Source organism: Charadrius vociferus, unplaced genomic scaffold (assembly GCF_000708025.1).
Source record: "Charadrius vociferus isolate BGI_N301 unplaced genomic scaffold, ASM70802v2 scaffold263, whole genome shotgun sequence".
Lineage (NCBI taxonomy): Eukaryota > Metazoa > Chordata > Aves > Charadriiformes > Charadriidae > Charadrius > Charadrius vociferus.
Genome location: NW_009647769.1, coordinates 2115970 through 2137527, shown reverse-complemented (window position 1 = coordinate 2137527; position 21558 = coordinate 2115970). Strand labels below are relative to the sequence as shown.

The following is a 21558-nucleotide window of genomic DNA, read 5'->3' as shown; positions in this document are numbered from 1 at the left end:
AATAGTCCTGGAGAATTTATGCTTTATCATCCTGGAATGCGATCCACTGTGTAAGATTATATGGTGCTTTGAATCCTCTGCTTCATTTGAAATAATGAGATGATTTTTGCATGCAGATTTTCAGTAAAGATGAACATTTTTAAAAGTATACTTACTTATCATCCCTTTCTAAGCATTTTACCAGAATTGGTAAAATTCCTGATTTTATTAAGTCATCAATAGGTGGATTTCTGTCACTGGATAGGAGTTTTCTGTGAAATTAAATGTAAAAGTGAAATAAGTAACTTTCATCATGAAAAAGCATGTAGGAAATATACTTCTGTGCCTTTATTTATTTTTACCTTGCAGCTTGGACAGCACTCAGTTGGATCACTGGGTTGTCACTTGTGGCGTTCTGAAAAAAACAAGTAACAGTAAAAACTAAAAACTTAGAGAGAACACACACTTATAATAATAATAATAAAAGTTAAATGTAACATACCTGCAGTATAGCTTCTAGTGTTACGTTTTGCTTGGGAAAAAAAAAAAAAAGTTTTAGTAATTTTGTTGCTAAATGATATTCTTTTTATACATTTTATACAATCAAATTAATTTTAACAGTGTATCAATTCATAATTTTGCTTTCAGATGACTGCAAGACTTCTAGTAAAAACAGAATACATTGTTTTGAGACACCAAAGTTTTAAAAGTAGTTCTAGAATCAAGGAACTTACTGCTTTGAAGTCAGCATCAACATCAGAATCTTCTAAACTTTCTTCTTGGGGAACATTTCTTTTTTTCAAAAGATGTTCATCTCTTTTGTTCTGTGAAGGAATGATGAAAAATAAGGACACAGTGCTTATCAGTACAGGGTGATGATATAATGGCCCCTTTCAAAATAAGAGTTTAGGTAAGATTGCCTTTTTTTTTTTTAAGGCATTTGTAACTGCAAATAGAATTTGCAGTGTTTCAGCTGTAAGAATCTAGCTGGCTTGCTAATCACAGACAGAACTATGACAATCCATGCTATTTGAACGAACTAAAACTTACAATTTGGGGATCAGTTTTCTAAGAAACATTTACAATGCACAGATCTGCATGATATTAACATTTAGCCACACACAACAGAAATTACTTTCCAGTGTAAGATTAGTTTTCAGTTAAACTTACTTCAAAGTTCCCTGGTTACATGTATTTTCACCTTGTGTGTATGCTCCATGTGCACTGACACTTGTAATTTCCTACTCGCACTGTTAGTCTAATTTCTAACTTAAAACAAAGCATCCTTCAGCCTCAGCTCCTTTAAGGAATTACTGAAGAAAAAATTACCTTTTCAGTGGTAAAGTACCCATTTAACATTTCTACCTTGCTTAATTAGAATATGTGAACATCTAAAGCCCTAATTTAAAAAGAAAGTAATCAAATCATCAAGTGTAACTGTATCCAAATGCACTTTTTTACAAATTTAAAATATCTTAAAAGTATTATTCCAAAAGTATGAACCAGTCTTTTCTAAATTTTAGACTTTATCCCCTGCTTGGTATGTCTAGAGATACAATCAAAGGTAGAAAGGGCAAGGAAGATGATGATGCAGCACGTACATCTGAACACCTTTTTGTGGTTTGGTTTTTTTTACTAAGCACATTAAGATTTCAATCTCTAATGAAGCGAAGCATTGAAAAGATGTAACTAACAGCTATAACACCTAAAACAAATTACACTAGCAAGGAAAGGCGGGCTTTTCAGTTTCCAAACAATTATCTGATAATCAAACAGTACTGACTATAGAGATTGCATTATAGCATGCTTTGCCTGTATTATATAAAAAAAGCCTCTGAACAGAATTATGTTTTGAAGGAGTCCCCAACATTTTATTTTATTATACGTTAGAAAAACCAGCAACCTCAGGTCCAAAATTTCTGGGACTTGCTTATTTTTTAGACATTTAAAAAAAAAAAAAATAAAACAACTTTTCCAGCCTCAGTTTGAAAGGCTAGCAAGCAATATATTAATTTTTTTTTTTTTCAGATAAGAGAATGTTAAAACAACAAACAAGCACTGGAGTTAAATAACCCTTTAATGCAGAAGACAACATTCCACAAACTTAGCATAGTTAATTTTTGTGACATCTAAGTACAGAAACTAAATCCCAAAAGAGCAAACAAGATCACCCAGATTAGCTACAGCAGCAGACGCAGAGCACATCCATAAAGACAAGCACTAAAGGTATTTTGTTGTCAAGTGTTTTTGGAGAGAAGGAAGATGGAAATAAGCATGCGGTTAAATGCTGAGAAAATAGTGTTATGCAGACAAACTGCATCAGGCAGGTACACATTTATGGATGGATTCACCATAAAGACCTATAATGTATTTCTCTTATTTTTCCACACCAAGTACTTGGCACTGACATTTTAATCAAAGAGCAAACATCATTCAACCCCAGTCAATCCGGCTTTGCTCAAGCACAATTCCTTTCCCTGCTGTTGGTTCTAAACCACAGCCTATACTTTGCCAACTGCAGGGACCGGACCCCATTTCCAGAGGCCCTCTCCACGATCACGTTAGCTTTTCTCCCCAGAGCACAGCTACTACACACATCCACCTGTGGAGGAAGCAGTTCTTTCCCACCTTGGGTGAACGGCTCCTACAGGATCAGCCGTGCTGTCCTGGTAAAACAAGCCAATACTAGGAGAAGGGACTGAAGCTGGAGGAAGGTCCCGATGTCTTCAGTCAACTGTCCTCTTCCTACCTAGAGGTATCATCACAGATCATGGTGGTGAGAAAGTCCACACATGCATGAACGTACAGGGAGACGTATTTAGTTATGAGGGTGGCACACAGTGGTCCAGCAGACATTCCCCGTCTCCAGAAAAGGTGCAGCCTGAAGGAATTGGGGTCTTAGTGCAGAACCGCTGCCACTGTCTGCTGGAACAAGTTAAATGTTTCATCTTACATCATTTACTGGGAAGGGCCAAGTTTCTTTGTCATTAGCAGCAAACTACTGTGGTATAACAAGGCAGGGTTTTCCCATTCTGTTCCTCCTAAAATATTTGGCTGGATTTTCTACATCTCATACTCAGAAAATTCAGGGAAAGACCTTTGCAGGCTTCTTCTAAAATACGTTCGATGTAAGAACTGTTATCCACACTGATTCACCTGGTGATATCTACTTGTGCAACCAAATGATTCCGTGTCAGTGGTGCTCACCCATGTGTTTTGCAACATCTTGCAATAAAAACAGGTGTTCTTTAATTTTAAATTTCTGTAAAAAAGCCTTTTAGATGTAGGGCTCTTGCCGATCCTTTAATTCAAAACATGATGAAATACCTAAAATAGTCAAGAATTTAGCAAACAAACTATTTTTATTGAACTTACTGAAAAGAAAATTTAGTTAGGAAATGTCACGTTATCTCATTTGTTATTTTCAGGTTTCTTCCATCAGTAAAAAAAGATAAAGCTTTTCAAGAGCTCAAATAGCAGATTCACTCATTTAGGTGTTTCACACTACTGTATTAGTAGATTCCCCCACCACTGAATCTTCTGAACTTAAAGAACTGTCCCCATATTTGTGGAGAGAAACTGGTACACCATTCTATGTTGCTCCCCACAAAAGCATCTACGCTGGCACAGAGTGGATGCACCTCAGAGACGTTTCACTGAAATCCCTCAGAATGCGGAGGGTATGCAAGAGCCATTTAAAGTCATATTACTTCACTGCTATTGTAACTGGAAACTGAAATAAGGCAAAAGCCTTCTCAATTGTGTTGACATTAAATAGATGGCATCCATTCAGAATTAAGATCACATTATTAAAATGGGTAAGAATATTTGATATTTGCTTACACATGGGCTGCATCTACGATGCACATTACTTCCACCCTCAGTATTTTTCCTCCCAAAAAGACAGTAACCAGAAATGGTTGAAACCACATCATGCATTTTATAGCTTGAAAGATCTAGAAGTTTTTCGATGCAAAAAGCAAAGTCACACTACAACAACTGTGGTATTGAATATGAATGTATCTCTATAGATGTGTGTGTCTCTTCAACATATACATCATTCTGAGTGATGGGTGTTTGTCAGAGTTGTGCCTCTACTGGAAGGCTATTGTATCCAGCTACTCCAGAAACCAAGAATGAAGATCTTGAGATCCTCTCTCAAATATCTTGAAATACCAGGATGGCAGTTGCTGGAATACAGAGAATAGAGCTGGAACAAAGCACTGTGGGTGACTGAATAACACCCTCACAGAACGCCAGGAAAGACCTGCATGCCCTTCGGCAACCAAAGAGCTGGAAAATCACCTTCCACAAACACCAGGCAGTAAGCCTAGAGCCTGCCAACGGACAAAGCACTGGATTATTCCATGCTACTTCACCCGAAGAACTTCAGAAAGACTACCTGCCTGTAACCATTATTCGATACACACTTCATGTTTATTCAGTGTGTGCACTTCTATACAAGTACTGTTAGCTGAAATAATTCGCTTGAATAGTATTTAGAGGGACACGCACAAATTCTCTCTGCTTGTAGCCATAAAATGGGTGGTGAACACATTTTTTTTTTTAAGTTCTTCCAACTCCCTAGAATTCTCTCAGGGACTTGGACAAAGAGAAAAGAAGGGCAGGTTGTAAATGAACAGACAGTTACAGAAGAACAGTAACAGATAAGTAACTTGTCTCTCTCCTTTCTGCGTATGTACATCGATGCAGTGATTATCTCTACACAGTACATAGACAAAAACTCCATTTACCTGGAGAAGAGTCCAATGAATACCTAGATGAACACACACTGAAGGACTGTTCTAATGGAGGCAGTAGGCTGAGAGGTGAAATAAAACGGAGCTCCAACTTACTGTTCTGCAGCAATCAGGAATAAAGACATCCCACTGGGAGGCCACCGATGGCAGAGGTGGTAACAAAGGAATGACATTGCAAACTCCGGCCCATCAAATGTACATAATCTAGGTTTAAATTCCACTATGGGACAGGCTGTCTTGACAAGAGAAAAACTGTATCAGACTAATTAGAAATCTTAGCATGGTAAGACTGAGTAACACTGAAAAGCCTTCCATTTGTAGCTGCATGTTAAAGATGGCCATAAGATACACCATAACTGAGCTAACCAAGAGCCCAGTTCTCTGCCGTTCCAACAAGCAAGTTAATAGCTCCTTAGAGAGCCATTTATACCTGCATACAAAACTATCCAATTCCTTTGGCAACATGAGTATGCCTAAGAGAATGCTTCCTAATGTTAATGTTCACCAAAATAAGTATGAGTAAGTGTGTATATTCTAACACCAAGATATTCTAGCCTCCATAAGAGACAGAAGTGAACTTCAAAGGACATAACTGACCACAGGTTAATGCTGGAATTTCTGTGAATGCAGGCAACATCTTCAGGCTGTCAGTCATATGGTGCAATAGGCTCCAGAAAATATTACCTTAGCCAGGGAAAGTAAGAGCAAGCAAGAATGTTCCTGTAGTTACTCACTGTTTGCAGATGGTTGGGCTGAAAAACAAATCTCCAGAACATATATAGGAGAGCTTCCACAGCAGCCTGAAGCAGAGAGGCTAGTACTTATTGAGAAGCACTAAAAACTTCTTACTAAGAAAAAGCTATTCTTATTAGCATTTCTTATGATGTCAAAGTGTTCATGGAACCTTCCAATCCTAAAAATTGGCTCTGAGGCTATTTGAAACAGCTCTGTCCATTTGCAGAAGTGTTCAATTCCCGGACAGTTAAACCACAGTTTACAGTAATTTGACAGACCAATCTATCCCCTGCATAGGGTAAGAGAACATGATTTGCAGCTTAAAATCCTTGCATTTTGTCATACTGTGACAAACTCTCTTTTTTTGCCTAAATCATAGCACCAGCCTCTTCTGGTGGTGAAAATGAAGACAAATGAGCATACCTGGATACAGCTGTCCTGTCCAAAGACTGGTGAGAGAGCCCTTTCAAAGGCAGAGGCATCAGACCGTAACTCCTGATGAAGGGCAAGACCTTATCACCAACAAAACTAAGCAGCCCTCCTTCAAAAGGGAAGATCCTCAACCACTGCCTGAACCACAGGTGCTATGCACAATAAAGTCTGAAATTTATAAACAGCAGCTGACTGATGGTTATGAGCTTGTCAACGTTCCGGTAGAGATCCCACTACAACAGGTTTCAGTACGAACCAGGCAAAAATACGAAATTATTAGAAACAACAGTAATGATACAATGAGTGCATTTTCTTGTCCAGTGTGATGATCTGTTAAGAGTTTTTGATGACAGATGCCCATTGTTTGCTTCACTGACAGTGGGAAGGGTCAGGATGCATAAAAAGTAAATAAGCAAATCCCAGAGATCCCAGGACTTGTTTACCTTCTTGGGAGATGGCTACAGGATTCCAAAAAATGCCCATCAATGCAAACAAGTTTCAAAGACAACATGATTAACAGAAGAATCCTTGTGGGCAAAGCTATCATCAAGCTATGTGCTGCATTCCACTTCGGACTATAGGGCACGGCCAATAGGATACTCTAATGGAGCTGTGAAAGGTATTAAATATAACTTTATACGTGCTTTTCAGCGTTTGACACATGGGGAAACTCCATGAAGAGTCTCAACTTCATTGGAAAACTTGAGGATCAAAAGGGAAAATAAACAAGAAAATCTTTGCCCTCAGGTTAACAAACACCATTATAAAATGCTTCTTCAGGTCAGGGAGAGGTTTAGGAACTCAGTGACTAGTAGGAAGAAGCTCTTCGTCATGAAAATTAAGATGTTTGAGTCCTGTGCGGACAAAGAGCAGAACTTCAAGAATGCCACAACATTAGGAACTGGAGTGCTATCTAGCATTAGCTATAGTCACAGATGACAACAAGCAGCTCTTTCCTCTGCTCTTACATTCTAGGAAAGCCTAAAGGATCAGGACAGTGATGGAGGTAGATTCACATTTTCTGGACATTCCTTTTAAGCTACCACTGTTGCGACAGACTGAGCTGAACCCCTAGGTTTCACTTACATGTAATTTCCAATTTTGGTTTTGGGGGGTGAGAGCACCTGTCCATCATGAAGAAAAAGAAAATGCTTATCACTCCAACCTTATCGTGGTAAAGTGATGCTCTGAAAACCTCTACTGCATATCCTCTTAATGAAAGTTTTCTTGGGTGGGCTATCTAGCTTGAGTGAATTTCTAGTAACAGCTCTTGGATACAAACCTGGGGAAAGATTCAATAGTTGGGAAAAGACCATTAGCTGGCTCTACTCACTGTCTTAGAACTCATTAACATCTACAGAGATTTAAAAACAAAACAAAACCAAACCAAACCAACAAAACCCCACCAAACTGTAAATCTGTATAAAGTCTGAACAAGTCAATCTGGTGACCCTACAATCCACAGATATAAAAATTATATCCTACTTGCTTAGTGAACCAGGTCCCCTGCATCCAAAGGTGGTCAAACAGATTCCAAGACTGTTCTTCAGATAAAGAGCACAGCTAGAGATGTGCAGTTAGAAAACAAAGGCAACTTTTCTACGTTTGAGTTCTCCTAACTCACCTTTGTGACAAGAGACAGCAGTCACAATGTTCCCGTTTGACTGGTGCGCATCTTTCTCAGAAGATAAGCAGGTTGACTAAAAATAGGTAGATGCATATGCGTATACCAGTGTGTGGTCCAAAAGCCCCAAGCACAGATTCTAATGATTGAAGCCTGTTAAATTAGGCAAAAGCATACTCTTACTAAAATGGACTCAAGCAAGCCTCCAAGGAATTTCTTCATGGCCCTTTTCAACCAAGTGCCCAGAAGAATACATTGAGAATATAATTTTCCTCCTAGGGTCTTTTCTTTGAGGAATCAGTCAAGATAGGGTAGATGCAAGATCTTACTTAAGAATTTGCGCTACAAACACTGGATAGAGAAGACTCTTTAGAAGAGCATACCAATAGTGCTTCAGACTCCCTGTGATTGCATATGTTTCTTTGAAGTTGGGTAGACTTAGGCCTAAAAAAAAAAAAAATGTATTTTACAGTGAATGAAAAGCTATCCATTCACATTGAACTGGAAAAGATGTATAACTGCACCAAGTTTTAGTATCCTGAACCTGAAAATGTGGATTTTTTTCTCTTTTGCATTCTCAGAGTACCTGAGAAAAAGATTTTTCCCACCCTAGCTCTCCCAGCAAGATGAAGACAGACTCCTTTCTTCAAGGCTCACTACCTTATTTCGGAGCTACTGTGGACATAAGTAATCTTATTTAAGAAAGATCAGAGCAGGGCTAAGTACCATATGCCTGAGAAACAGGTAAAGAACACATATGCTCATGGCTCCTTAATCCACCACTTGTTTAGCAAATAATTGCTTTGCCTTGCATCAAACTTAATTGGCAATTAGAGCTTTCATGAGCTCATACCTATGAGCTCTCAGAGGCAGCCGAGTTTGCCAAGAAAGCCAAAAATAAACCTTGTGAGAGATCCTGGAAGTTCTTAGGATTCCAGTTAGCAGGCTTTAGAGGAGGACAGGATACCCTCTTTCTGCTGAGCTTAGGAACGTTCAGGCTTCCTTTGAAGGGTGGTATCTAACTCAGTGACCATAGCATCGACCTGGATAAGGACTACTCAAGCACACAAGCGGCCCAAGTCAAGCTTCCTCCTCATAGAAAGTTAAATGCCTAGAACAAAATGATCTCTAAGAGCAACGGAGTTACAGGCTTCATTTAGGTATGGAACTTTAAACGGAATCCTAACCGTTACTCACCCAACTCACCCCCCTTTTGAGTTATACTAATCAGCCAGGTTAGCCAATTAATTCGAGGGTCCCTACTGCTAACAGACCTGCCTTTGGGTTTCTGTGATGCCAAAATTAAGTGATAAACATTCTAAATCAGACTTCACCAACACACTACACCAAGAAGTTTAAATTCTAGATCCTGAGACAGGCTCCATAACGAAAACTGACATCATTATCTTGTCTGTCTGGAAAGAGAGACGGCTACTTTTTAAGTTCTTAGGCCCACTGCTACACTAACAATATAGCCAGAGACCAAGACCATCTTTCCAGGAGTCTAGTATGTTCATTCCCAAAATGCATAAAACACATGTTCAGGAAGGCCAATATGGAATCCGAAAAGGGCACCTGACCATCAGGAGTGTCATCTGACTGACTCTCTGTGCCAACCCATGCCTCAGCCAGGATTCTGCCAGATGACTGCTACCCCTTTATGTCAGGGATAGCTTTGTTAGCTCAATTCCTAATCAAATCTTAAGTGACTAGGAAAGGAAAAGGAAAAAAAAAAAAAGGAATTTCTTTCTGAATAAGAGCTGTGGTGTGAAGATAGTGAATAGAGATAATGCATTCTTGAAACATAGAATGTGTTGCAAATGCACCTTGATGTCTGTAATCTCAAAAGAATAAACACCTCACACTAATGCATGCAGAAATTGTTTACTACTGTTCAAAGCTGTGATTTTTATTTATTCCATCTTACAAAACAGAGATGTAAGCAACTTCATCAAATCCATTCATTTAATATTTATACAAAAGTTGATTCAAAAGACAAACCCATGACTAAACAATTTGCCTGTTTTCTTCAAAAGCCAGGTGTACACTCAGCATCTGGAGAGCTGGGATAAAATGAAGATACTCCTCTGTTTTGAAGAGGCACTAGTGGATTACACTTAAGGTCATGCCAACACAAACATTTCCTGAATGCCAGGGTAGCAGTGTTAGCCATAAAGACAAAGACCAAAGCAATGAGATTACAGCTTATCCTTTCCACTGCTGGAGCTTAATAAAATATATCCCTTTACGTTTCAGTCCCAATTCTGTACCAGAAGCAATGGCCTCACATTTGCCACAGAGTCCCCACAGCAAACCAGCTGCCCACCAGCACTGGTTTGGTTGCTGCAAACCAACAACTTTGACACATGCTGAATCTCTTACTAAAGTAGATTTCTTCTGGTCTCATCAGGAAAAGATGTTCAGCAAACACTCCACAAGAACGCAACTTCCTGCGTTTAAGAGTTCTGCAGCTGCTGTTCACTCTTGATTTACAGCCTGACCTATATCCAGCGTGAAGGCTTCTTTAAGTGTGTAACTGATCTTTGCATGTGCAGTTTCCAGTGAAAAGTCACTAGCAGCTCATAGGCTTTGTCTTCCTTATTTTCACTCGCATATTACTGGCACATACAAGATTCCTTCCACACAGACACGCCTTGTCATAAGCATATAACTTGCTCCCCACCATGCTTCTGTAATAAAATGGCCTTAAAATTGTGACCTGTTACAAAAAACAATTATGAGAATTAAAAAGACTTCACTGGAGTGCTTGCATGCCGTCTCAATTCAACCAGATGCATGAGGATATGCTGCATTAGCTAAGCCATCTTTTACAGCATCGCTTTGCTGACAGGCATAGGCTGCCCAAGTGCTACGAGTGACTCTGCCCAGCACACATTTCACAGTTACACAGTGAGTTTTACACTGAGTTCTGAACACAGAAGAGAAGACCTCTAACATGTCAGCATAAACTTCAACTGCTGATAACTTAGATATCAAAATTAATCACCAGAATCTCATTTTAAGCAAAAACAGGCTGCTTGCATTTTTCATTTGGTACTTGCCACTGTATGTAAAAGTAGCTTTCTCCACGCCTCAGTCATCTGCCAGTACTGATGAGGCCATAGCCAGCTTAAGCTACACAACACGTTCAGACATGTTAGGAAAGTTTCACAGAATTCACAGAATTCACAGAATGGTTAGGGTTGGAAGAGACCTTTGGAGATCACCTAGTCCAACCCCCCTGCCAGAGCAGGGTCACCTACAGCAGGTTGCACAGGACAGCGTCCAGGCGGGTTTTGAATGTCTCCAGAGTGGGAGACTCCACCCCCTCTCTGGGCAGCCTGTGCCAGTGCTCCACTACCCTCAAAGTAAAGAAGTTCCTTCTCATGTTAAGATGGAACTTCCTATGTTCAAGTTTATGCCCATTACCCCTCGTCCTATCACTGGGCGCCACTGAAAAAAGACTGCTCCCATCCCCCTGGCATCCTCCCATTTCTTTGATCAGGAAAATACGAAATCATTAAACAATTTTTAGGTAACACATCATGCTCATGTAAGTATTAAGATTTTTCTTTTCCAATCATCTGGGTCCAATTAGGTTTCTTCAATTAATTCTTATAGTCTCAGGACAAATCTCACAAATACTTATTTTTGATATTGTAATGACATATAGACATTTATCTACAAGACTTGAAGAAAAAAAAAAAAGTCTCTTTTTTTAAAAAGAGCAGAAGGATCCCAGGAAAATACTAGCACAAGATTTTTGGTAGCTCCTACATAATCAGGTGATAACTGCAGACAAAATTTCTCAAGAACAAGTCAAGCTGACTTCTATCACCACAACTTCCATTTACAAACCCTTCACCTTGATTTTAGCATGGCCCTGCTCTCTCTCGGTTTGCAAATAATGGAAAAAAAAAATTTAAATTAAATTGGGCGGTGTGCACTCCTAAGCAAGCCCCAGTCAGACTGTCAATGATTCAACTGACAAATTGGAGATATGCATCAAATGGGAGACCCAAGGGAGTTTGGCCTACATCTAGAATATTGAAAGCACGTGCTTCCATCAAGTCATTAATGAAAATACTAGAAAACATGGGCAATACCAAGGCAGGGAGGCCTTGAAGCATACTGGGGAACAAAATTCAAGTTAAGAAAGTCTGCAAAAAGCAGATACAATTCAAAAGACAAGAAGCAATCATGTTTAAAACTCATGCATTTATTTAACTATGCAAATAGGGAACAAGAACAACTACCCTTGCTTCGCAGTACTGTAGGAAGTGTCCGAAGGATATAATGGATCACAAACAGAGTGCGAGTCAACAACGTAACACAAATAGGAATACTGTGTTAAGAATTGTTTTTTCACCATCCCATTTAAACCTCAGCTGTGGCCTGCATCCTTCTGGACTTCCATACTTCCAGAAAGATACAGGCAATTTGGATCTGAGGAGCAGCAACAAGTCAAAATCTAGGAAACAGAATTTTCAAGAAAAAGGTGAAGAACTGAATTTGTCTCAACAGGATAAAATTAAAGGGGCCAGTATCAGTCCTCAAATATAGCAAAGGTACCCAAAGGCAGATAAAAGTTTACCCCTTCTCTTTACACACGTAAGGCCAAGAGTAGTTTAGCTTGTGAAAATGTCCTCCAGCAGCAAACCTGCTGCTTAGAAAGGCTGTTGGAAGTGTTATGAATGATAAGAGTGTAACAAATCCTGTATTTAGGCAGAGCACTGAACTAGATCACCTCTCATGGTCATGATCTTCCCAGCTATATTGGCATTTACCCAATATAACCAAAATCTGACCCTAAAATTAACTCCCTGTACAGCACAGATGCAGTAATTTCCAGAAAACAAAATAAAAGAACATCCACACTTTCTAAATGCTAAAACTCTCCCTTTTCCCATTTGGAGACTTTAAACATTCAAACAGCTGACAGCTTCAGTGTAATAATATGAAAACTAGTACAGAAACTGAATATGGATTATTTCCAAGCAATACACTGGAGTAAAGCAGTACTGTTCTGCTGTACTGAGCTTATGGAGTTGGAGAATAAAGCTAACATTAGAATCCACAGTTAGTAATCTACAACTTTAAAATGCTTTTATGTAAGTTTGGGGCCATAAAGCAAAGCTCATGGTAAAATATTTAGCTAAGACACCAGAACATTATTAGCAAAGCAACACAGCTGATAAACAAAAGCCAACTCACCTTCCGCAATTCAATTGTAACTTCATTTCTGTGTCTTCTCATAGTCTGTAAATAAAAAATAAAAACAATTTGTTTGTAAAGAAAGAAGTGTTTTGTTTTGGAGTCAGTTATTTCTAGGTCAGAAGTGCAGCTATTCATCAAAAAGATAAGGAAAACAGTGTGCGTAATTTATAACTCAATCTTTCCTAGCAAGAAGCACAAATTGTTTTCTGGGTGGTTTATTATTATTATTTTTTTTGAAGATTATACATCTTACAGAAAGCTTTGTCATAAACCCTAATAAGTATCCCAAAGGCAGAAAACATTAACTTCCTCATCAAGTTTCACTGGAATGACTCTCCAAGTGTTTATACATGCACACCAAAAGAAGCAGTAAATACAGGTTAGACATTCAGCTATGATCACATACACAACCTGAACACACAGCCTATGCCAGTTTTTTGGCCAAAATCAACCATGAGTGACAGAAGATGACCGAGCTCAATGAAAACAATACAGAATCAGCTTGTGGCAAAAGGAAACAAAGAAGTACAGTGGCACTGAGTCTACTTAGGATCTACAGCATAAACACTGTAAAGGAAAACCAGCCCACAAACATCTCAGCTCCTTTAAGATACTGGGCACTCAGGATGCTTTCCCGACAATGCTCTTCACTAAAAGAGATCACAAGATTAAGAAAGAACAATTTTAGCCTAGCAAAGGCAATCTCCCTACGTTCATTTCACAATCAGTGGAAAAGGCATGTACCATCAGAATGCAATTCAGAGAGAATCAGGACTGGATGACTGCTGGCAGCCTAGAAAGATCTCCCACACTAACTAAAATTAGCCTTTTAAAATACTTTCTATGTCCTATCCTTGCTACTGACCTTCACTGCTACTATCATGTTCCTTTTGAGTTAGGGCAAACAACTTCCATAAGCTCGAAAGTAACAGTGAAAACCAGCAGCACAGACAAAAAACCAGCACTCCCCATCATCCATCAGAGGAAATACCAAACATGCTAAAGCTCAAACACAGGTAAATGAAATGAGCAGACTTCACACCATGAACCTATACAGGATGTAGTTACAGTGCTTAGAACGTTATCTTAGCTTCACTGTTCTCAACCAGTTTGTATAGCAGTGTTCATTTAATTATTTTAGGTTGACCTGAGAGCAAGGAAGGCTTGTCATCTTGTCAACTGCTTGATTAACCAACTCACTCAAGTAAACACAGACTCCTTTCCTCTTTTACATCTACATGTGTGAAACTACTTTAAACAACGCAAGTCTTCATTACAGTAAGAGGACATCAGCACTAGAGCATCTACCAGAGCTACACTTTCTTCCCCTCCCTCATTACTTTGCTAAGCCATTTGATTCTTGTGACCACCTGAGCCTGCTCCAAAAGCTCAGTATGATAGGACTGGACTGCTGGGGAATGGGAGAACGTTGGGAAGGTAGGGAATGGACAAATGAAGAACTTGAAAAATCATTGCATGTAAGTAGCTAGACCAGTTATTAAAGTTCCTCATGATATTAGAATTTTATATTTTAATTACCTTAAAAATTGCATCAAATGGCAAAGCACTAAACAGCCTAAAAATGTTTTTCAATACTGCTTCCCCATGATAACTCTGCATTTCAATGGAAAAATATAGACAAGGCTGTCTTTCTGGCTGCGTTTCTGCTATAAAACTTCCTTTTCTTGATCATTCCAAACGTGCTGAACACTAGAGTCTCTTACAGAACTTCCCACTAGTAACATCACCCCACTTCTCCCTAAAATCTAATATTTTATTCCTACTTACTTTAAGTTTTAAGGGGTACCCCATCACAGGACAAATCAATTAGATTGATTATCCATTAGCATTTTCTCCACAAAATGCAGTATTGTATGTGCCAGATTTGAAATTTAATGGATGCAAGGCACAATTTACTTCAAATTTGCTCCCTAATTACAATTTACCTCTACATTTTTTCATTTATCCATGTGGTAACAGTCTAGAATATTTTCTATTGAGCTGAAAAATCAGATCAAATCTAAAGCTTTTTAGAGGACAGCAGTAACATTTGCCACCCACCATTCTTCTGGAAGCAAGGTAGACTTAAGACAGATTATATGTGGCATTCAACAGTTCAACAGCTTAATATTTTTGGCTTAGAAAAACACAAACAGTGCAGTCCTGGGCAAGACATTACTATTCATTTCATCCATTTACTCTAAAACCTCCTCTAACAATGCTTTGACTAAAGACAGTTACTCAGAGTCATCCATCCATAAAGGCTCTACTGGGAAGACTCTAAGCTACTTTCTAAAGGCAAATAATTCACTCAGCTTTTCAATTAAAGTTTTATCTTTGTTTCATACTTCCATTATTTCAGCCCCACTGATCCTACCCTATTGCAATTCTGTCTCAATATTTTTTTACCAGTTTTTCGCTTTTATCAAACTGATCCTTCAAAATATTTGACTACTCCATTACGGTTGTACATGTAGTGTGCAAGAATCTCTCATCTATTCCTCATTTAGAAAGCTACCACTCTTTATAAAGATTCTTCAAAAAAGTTTATCAACTACATAGATATTTTTGCTGACTAGTAGCATACATTTTCTGAGCTTTAATGCACATCTTAAGGCAATCTCCATACTACCTAGGTTTTACCATTTTAGCTTTTCTTTGTATTTCCCTTTAAACTTATTATATGTAGTTTCTCTTTCAAAGCAGCTCTAGTATGTTTTCTTTCTTCCTCCCTCCTTTAAAAGGCAGAATAGGTAGTACTCAGCACAAAGTCCAGAGCTGCTTCTCCATTCACAGAGCAGGTAGGTTGATAACTGGGGATATCACTTAGCCTCAACTTCACAGAACTGATGAGTGTTATCCGGCCCCCACCAAAATAAGGGCTCCCACTCTTGCAGAGTTGCCTGTGCGCACAGCACCTTTAAAAATTCGGCATGTCAGGGTCACCAGGATCATCCGACAATCAGTAGTACAGTGTTGGGGCTACAGTCTTCCTACAAGAATATGGGACCAAATTTCCCAAAGAACCTATGGTGCATTCTGGCAGTTAAACTCGGTTGCCCCAGTTGGATCGTGACCAAAGCTCTCAGCTAGATGTCCGCTAACATTATTTCTAACTTGATGATACTAGTGTTCCACTTCATATCCCCGACATATGAGATGACCACTGCATACCAATACATTTAACACCATGGATTCCACTTCATGCATGTCAATTGTTGCAATTATAGACTGGATGTGAAAAACACGTATGCACCTGACATCGGCCCAATTTCTTAGTTTTATGCCTGCGACTTAATTGGGATTTGTTCAGACTGTTCCCAATCTTGATTTTCTCCTTTGTGTGACAGGACCTGACACACTAGTGATGGATTGCTCTATGATAGACCTCTCTACCTTTCAGACCAAACATATGTGTCAGCCTCATTTGATTACTGGAAATGCAGATAGCATCATGCTGTATACTGGACTCTCCCACTGGGCTTTTGCAAGTTTAATTTTAAAACTTACAGAGTGATAGGCACAATTTCTAATCGGGGAGGTGGGGGGGGAGCCCAAATTTTATTCCCCGAAAAACAGACTTAAGTGATCCGGTTAACTTTTTGTCCTGATTTGGCATTTCTTAAAAGGTAAGTATTTAAAGCTTGTGTTTCAGATGAAACGTTTTAGAAATATAGCAGGTTATCAGCACCTTCCTGCAGTCTTAAGTACCACTGCAAGCCTCCCTTTAAGGAAGCATTACCACTGTAAGCAGAACAACACACTTTTATACTACCTGCAAGTCCCAGCACGTAGGGAACTGATAGGCATTTACAAGAGATTTATTCAGGAGTGGAAAGGTTAAACATTTTCCCCACCTAACATAGGTCAGCTAAAACAGAGTGAAGAGACAAAATTATTCTGCAGTTTAACCCCACGGATTCATTACCAGCTTTCAGGCTGGGAGGACAACCATCTGCTAAAGTCTATATATGCAACATGAGTTAAAGCTTAGCGAGATGTTACCAATGGATCTAATACAGTGCTTGACATCCACACCATCTGACTATGGCCACTTCTCAGCTTAATGTACTCAAACAAGTAACTTCATGTCACACCGACAGCACATCTCAAAACTACACCCTCAAGACAAAGCTGGACTATTTATTTATTTAATTTTTATTCAGTGAAACAAAATACTTCAAATCTCAGAAGGGGAAGACTTGGCATAGGCAAAATTCTACAAATCACAAAAACAATGACAGTTTATTCCTGCAGAATCTCAACTGTGAGGCTGCTCTGAAACAGAGGTATTAATGCACCATACGCAAGGTACAGTAAGTAAAAATTGTGGATAGTAACTATCACCCAGCATGTACTACTAAGAAACAAAAACATACAACACTTCCCAAGTTGTGCTACAACATTAAATCTCTATTGTTACACCACTCAAGTCAGACTTAACTTCATAAGGCTTTTGCAACAAGAGATTTCTTCTCCCCAGTTCACCATCTTTGAAGAACAATTACTTACCAGTGTTTGACGGTCTGACATAACCACAGTAATGCACCAGGTACTGTTATGTCTTGTACCAAGCTATAAGTAGATGTTCAGCAATATTTCTAATCTCAATTTCCCTAGCATTTTTCTATTTTATAAAATAAAGCAGAAAAAAAACCCAAAAGATCTACTGGATGCTGTTAGATAACTCAGTGTTCTCAATTCCACCCTGAATACTTACAAATACTTAACGGGAGGATGCCAGGGGGATGGGAGCAGTCTTTTTTCAGTGGCGCCCAGTGATAGGACGAGGGGTAATGGGCATAAACTTGAACATAGGAAGTTCCATCTTAACATGAGAAGGAACTTCTTTACTTTGAGGGTAGTGGAGCACTGGCACAGGCTGCCCAGAGAGGTGGTGGAGTCTCCCACTCTGGAGACATTCAAAACCCGCCTGGACGCTGTCCTGTGCAACCTGCTGTAGGTGACCCTGCTCTGGCGGGGGGGGTGGACTAGATGATCTCTAGAGGTCCCTTCCAACCCTAACGATTCTGTGATTCTGTAATTTCTGAATACCGTTCCAAAGCCAGATACCTTGTCACGTGACAAGAATCCCTCCTTAACACCTTCCACTCGAAAGAAAAATAATTCCTAATTCCATCGAAGTATCAAAACTGAAATTAATTTTATATGCCAATAAAGAAAATCACCACATACATTAGGGCTGTAAGGGAACCTTGTTTCAGGCCGATACAAAACACAAAAATGATAAGCTGACTAAAGACGAGATTTAAGAGACACTAGACCTTGAAAATAAACCAAGCCTCAAGTCAATGATCAAAATAAGGCTTCAAAGAATGCCTCAGTCCCTGTAGAACTGCCTTTGACACACTCAATGGGCAGAAGCAACACAGAATACAGCCATCCTCATCAGATCAGCATTTCAGCTCAGCTATCTCTCTTCCAACAAGAAGCTGACAATAAACTCAAAGCTTAATTTCAGAGCCATCTGTGGAGAAGGGAAATGTCTTTCTGATTTTTCAGTTGATACTTGGCTTATGACAGAAGACAAAACTGTGCATAAAACTCTATGGCTAAAGACAACCCTGTGTAATTCTGAACTATCAGAGCAACAGTAACCCCTAGTGCCAGCATATTCAAAAAATTATTTTTAAGTGACTAAACATTTGGGACCCTCTGGCTCAACCACACATACCTCGCAAGTACTGTTTGCGAAACCCTGTACAAAGGTGCACAAGATGCTCACTACATCTTAAAGAGCAATTATCACTGCTGTAAGACTACCACTTGATGTCTTAAAACAGCTCATCCACACCCTCCTGGCAAACAAATAAAAAAAAAAATACTTTGAAGTTTTGAATAGCATTGAGATTCTAGAAGAGAGAATTAAGTCTAGCAAGCTTCTCTGGCTTCGTGAGCCTTTGTTTAATTGTTCAACTGCATAATACATTAAACTACCTGAAAAGGCAATTGATATAGCTTTTGTTAAATAAATAAATTAAAAAATAAACCAAGGAATCACAAAATCAATCAGCTGTACCTGTCTAATGTACACCAGAACAAGATAACACATTTTCCAAAACCCTCAGCAGCAAATACATGATGTAGTGTGTTTTTCCTAGGGAAAAAAACCAAACCAAAACACAACTCCACCAAAGCAGACTAAAAGACTACAAGAAGAAAATTCAGGCTAATTCAAAAGGACAAAGCCACATTTGAGACACAGCAGTCAAATCTGTTCTTCTATTTATGAAAGAATGATTTAAAACACTGATAGTATTTTATGCAAGTTAGATCTCAATCACAATGAAATATCAGGACAAGTCTTAGGGTTTCTGTTAATTTGTAATTTCTAATTCGTATCTAAAAATCAATCTTAATTGATTAATTGATTGATTGATTAAGCACTTTACAGTATACATACACTTAAGTATCATTTTCAGAGACAAAAAATTCTGGATGCCTGATTATACTTCATCCCCAGTTACAGTACAAATCAGAAAATCAAAACTATTTAAATGTGTGAATAAAACAACTAGTGAGAAGCTGGTCATTACATTCCCTTTGTTATGCTAGGATAAAGATTCCTTAAGTTAAATTAAAAATGAAGTTTCACATACAAGAACTTTAATAACATAGATTCTCTGTACAGAAAAAAATAATCAAATGCTACAGTGAGTGGTATGAATTTTAAACATTTTAACCATTTTTAGCTATACCAATGGTGTCAGAGGGAAGATTAAAGCATAACCATTTAATGACTAAAAATCTACCTACCATTGTAACAACGAGATCTGGAGCTCAGTGTGGTGCTCACCCAGACTAGCCACTTCATTAGTTGGGATACCTGAGGAGTGTCATCTTTTAATCAACACATTTACACCACTTTCATTGCAACAGGAGCAAGCCCAGAAAACATCAGGGATGGAGAGGCGGGAAACAGATGTTTTTTATGCCAGCCAGCATATCACATTGCCAGCACGGCTGGCCTGCCAGCTGCCCTCAAGCACTTAGCTGGCTACCCAAAGTAGCCCTGCTCTCCTGCAGGCTGACCAGCAGGCATCAGCCTCCAGCTAGCCCACGGATGTGGGAAAGCCAAGCTCACCTTGACAAGATGATCACAACATGCTAATGTCAGTTCTGGCTATTCCCTGGATACAAAACATAAGTTTTCAGGAACTTTGGTAAGATGTGCATTCAGTTGCTTTCCAAAGTTCAGCTATTAAGTGGAAAAGGGAGAACAAATTCACTTACTGACTCTAATCTTTCTGCAACTGCAAACTTCAATAAAAGATAACTGGTCATTTAAATTCTTTACTTCTGCTCTTGCCTCTTAACATTACAGGAACCGGTCTCAGAAAACCGGAAGATACAAACTTACAGGAAAGAGCTACCCTGACATAGCTGGCATAGCCAAGTAGCTTGATTAAACACACAGGGTACCCGAAGAATTGAGCATCTGCAAGTCAATTCCAGACTACTTCCACCTGCCCAACTGACAGAAAAAAAGCTGGCCCAGCTCCAACAGCTGGACTGGATTTAACTAATACCTCCCCTCTTGCATATGAGCATACCCTAGAGTACAGTTTAAATACTCTACAACGTAGGTGCGGGTGCAATGCAGTGAAAGGAGAAGGTGCTTGCATTGATGAAGTAAACACTGTTCTTTCCTAGAAATTGCTTTAATGGCTTTTTTTCCTTATTCCTTCTCTGACACCTTTTAACAGGCATGAAATACTGCAATGCACATGAAAATGCAGAAGCCTCGGAGCTGGGCTGGTTTTGGGCAGAAAAAAAAAAAAAATCATCAAGTTCCTGCTCATATACAATAGCTTTGATGATTCAGGTTGTCAGCTGCCTGTCTTTAGTTAACATTAGAAGTTAAATATTCAATATTTGCTAGGAATAGAATTTATTAGTGTATGTAAAGTTGAGGCTTAGACTGATGTTATTGTTCTATTTGTTCTTGTACAGCTTCAGTCAAAAACAAAGACACAAAGGGACACTGATAGAAGGTGATACTGCTCTTCTACCTGTTCACACTTTCAAAGTGCATATAGCTCACTCCAAGAATTGCAAGCAAATCACAATACATGAATGAAAAATTCTGGAACTACTAAATCAAAGCTCTGCGACAGTATCACAATGGTCAGAATGCAACTACTTAATCACAACTGGAAGAACTAAAACCAGTGACACTACACAATGATCCCCTCTATTTCTTTTGGATGTGCAAGAATATTTTACATCCATGCCAAACTAAACCAACGGTTGAGTAAAAATTAACTCTTCCTACTAGATTTATTCCTTTAGTTACAAGTATCACAGATTATTACCCAGCCTTTCCTCCCCTTCACCCCAGTGTATGGTCTAGGCAAACTCTTTCTTCCCCACACCCAATTTTGAGCTTTACCTAATTACAAAGTACTCCAATAGAGCTCCAAATTGTCCTTCTAAGAAAAACAGTAACATTTTTCAGTCATATAGACTACAAAGTTAGAACAACTTCACCTCTGGCTTTGTTATCATAGCTCCATATTAAATTATGCTGACCCAGTTAGAAACACAGGCAGGGGGCATGGATTCCACAGTACAAGCAATAGATCTACCAAAACAGCCAAATACACTTACGATATGCCTATACCCTGACCTGAGACTCCAAAAGAGTTTTATTTCATTTGATTACCATTTGACCCAAGAGGTATTTGCTCCTCTTTTAGGGAAACATTCTATTATTTTGCAGAAAGTATTAGAACTTGGTTCAGATTCTCTGTGTACTGCAGAACCTTAATACTATAAGGTTTCATTTTG

General features: G+C 38.9%; 1 protein-coding gene across 1 annotated transcript in view; it reads right to left on the bottom strand.

Moving 5' to 3' along the window:
• The window catches only part of KPNA3 (karyopherin alpha 3 (importin alpha 4)), a 32603-nt gene extending 19817 nt beyond the window's left edge, over nt 1–12786 (bottom strand). The window contains exons 1-5 of the mRNA XM_009882371.1: nt 12745–12786; nt 714–803; nt 482–511; nt 342–394; nt 156–251 (exon numbers count right to left, since the gene is read on the bottom strand). Of these exons, the coding sequence (XP_009880673.1) occupies nt 156–251; nt 342–394; nt 482–511; nt 714–803; nt 12745–12786 (311 nt within the window). The remainder of the gene's footprint in view (nt 1–155; nt 252–341; nt 395–481; nt 512–713; nt 804–12744) is intronic.
• Between the last annotated feature and the right edge of the window lie 8772 nt (nt 12787–21558).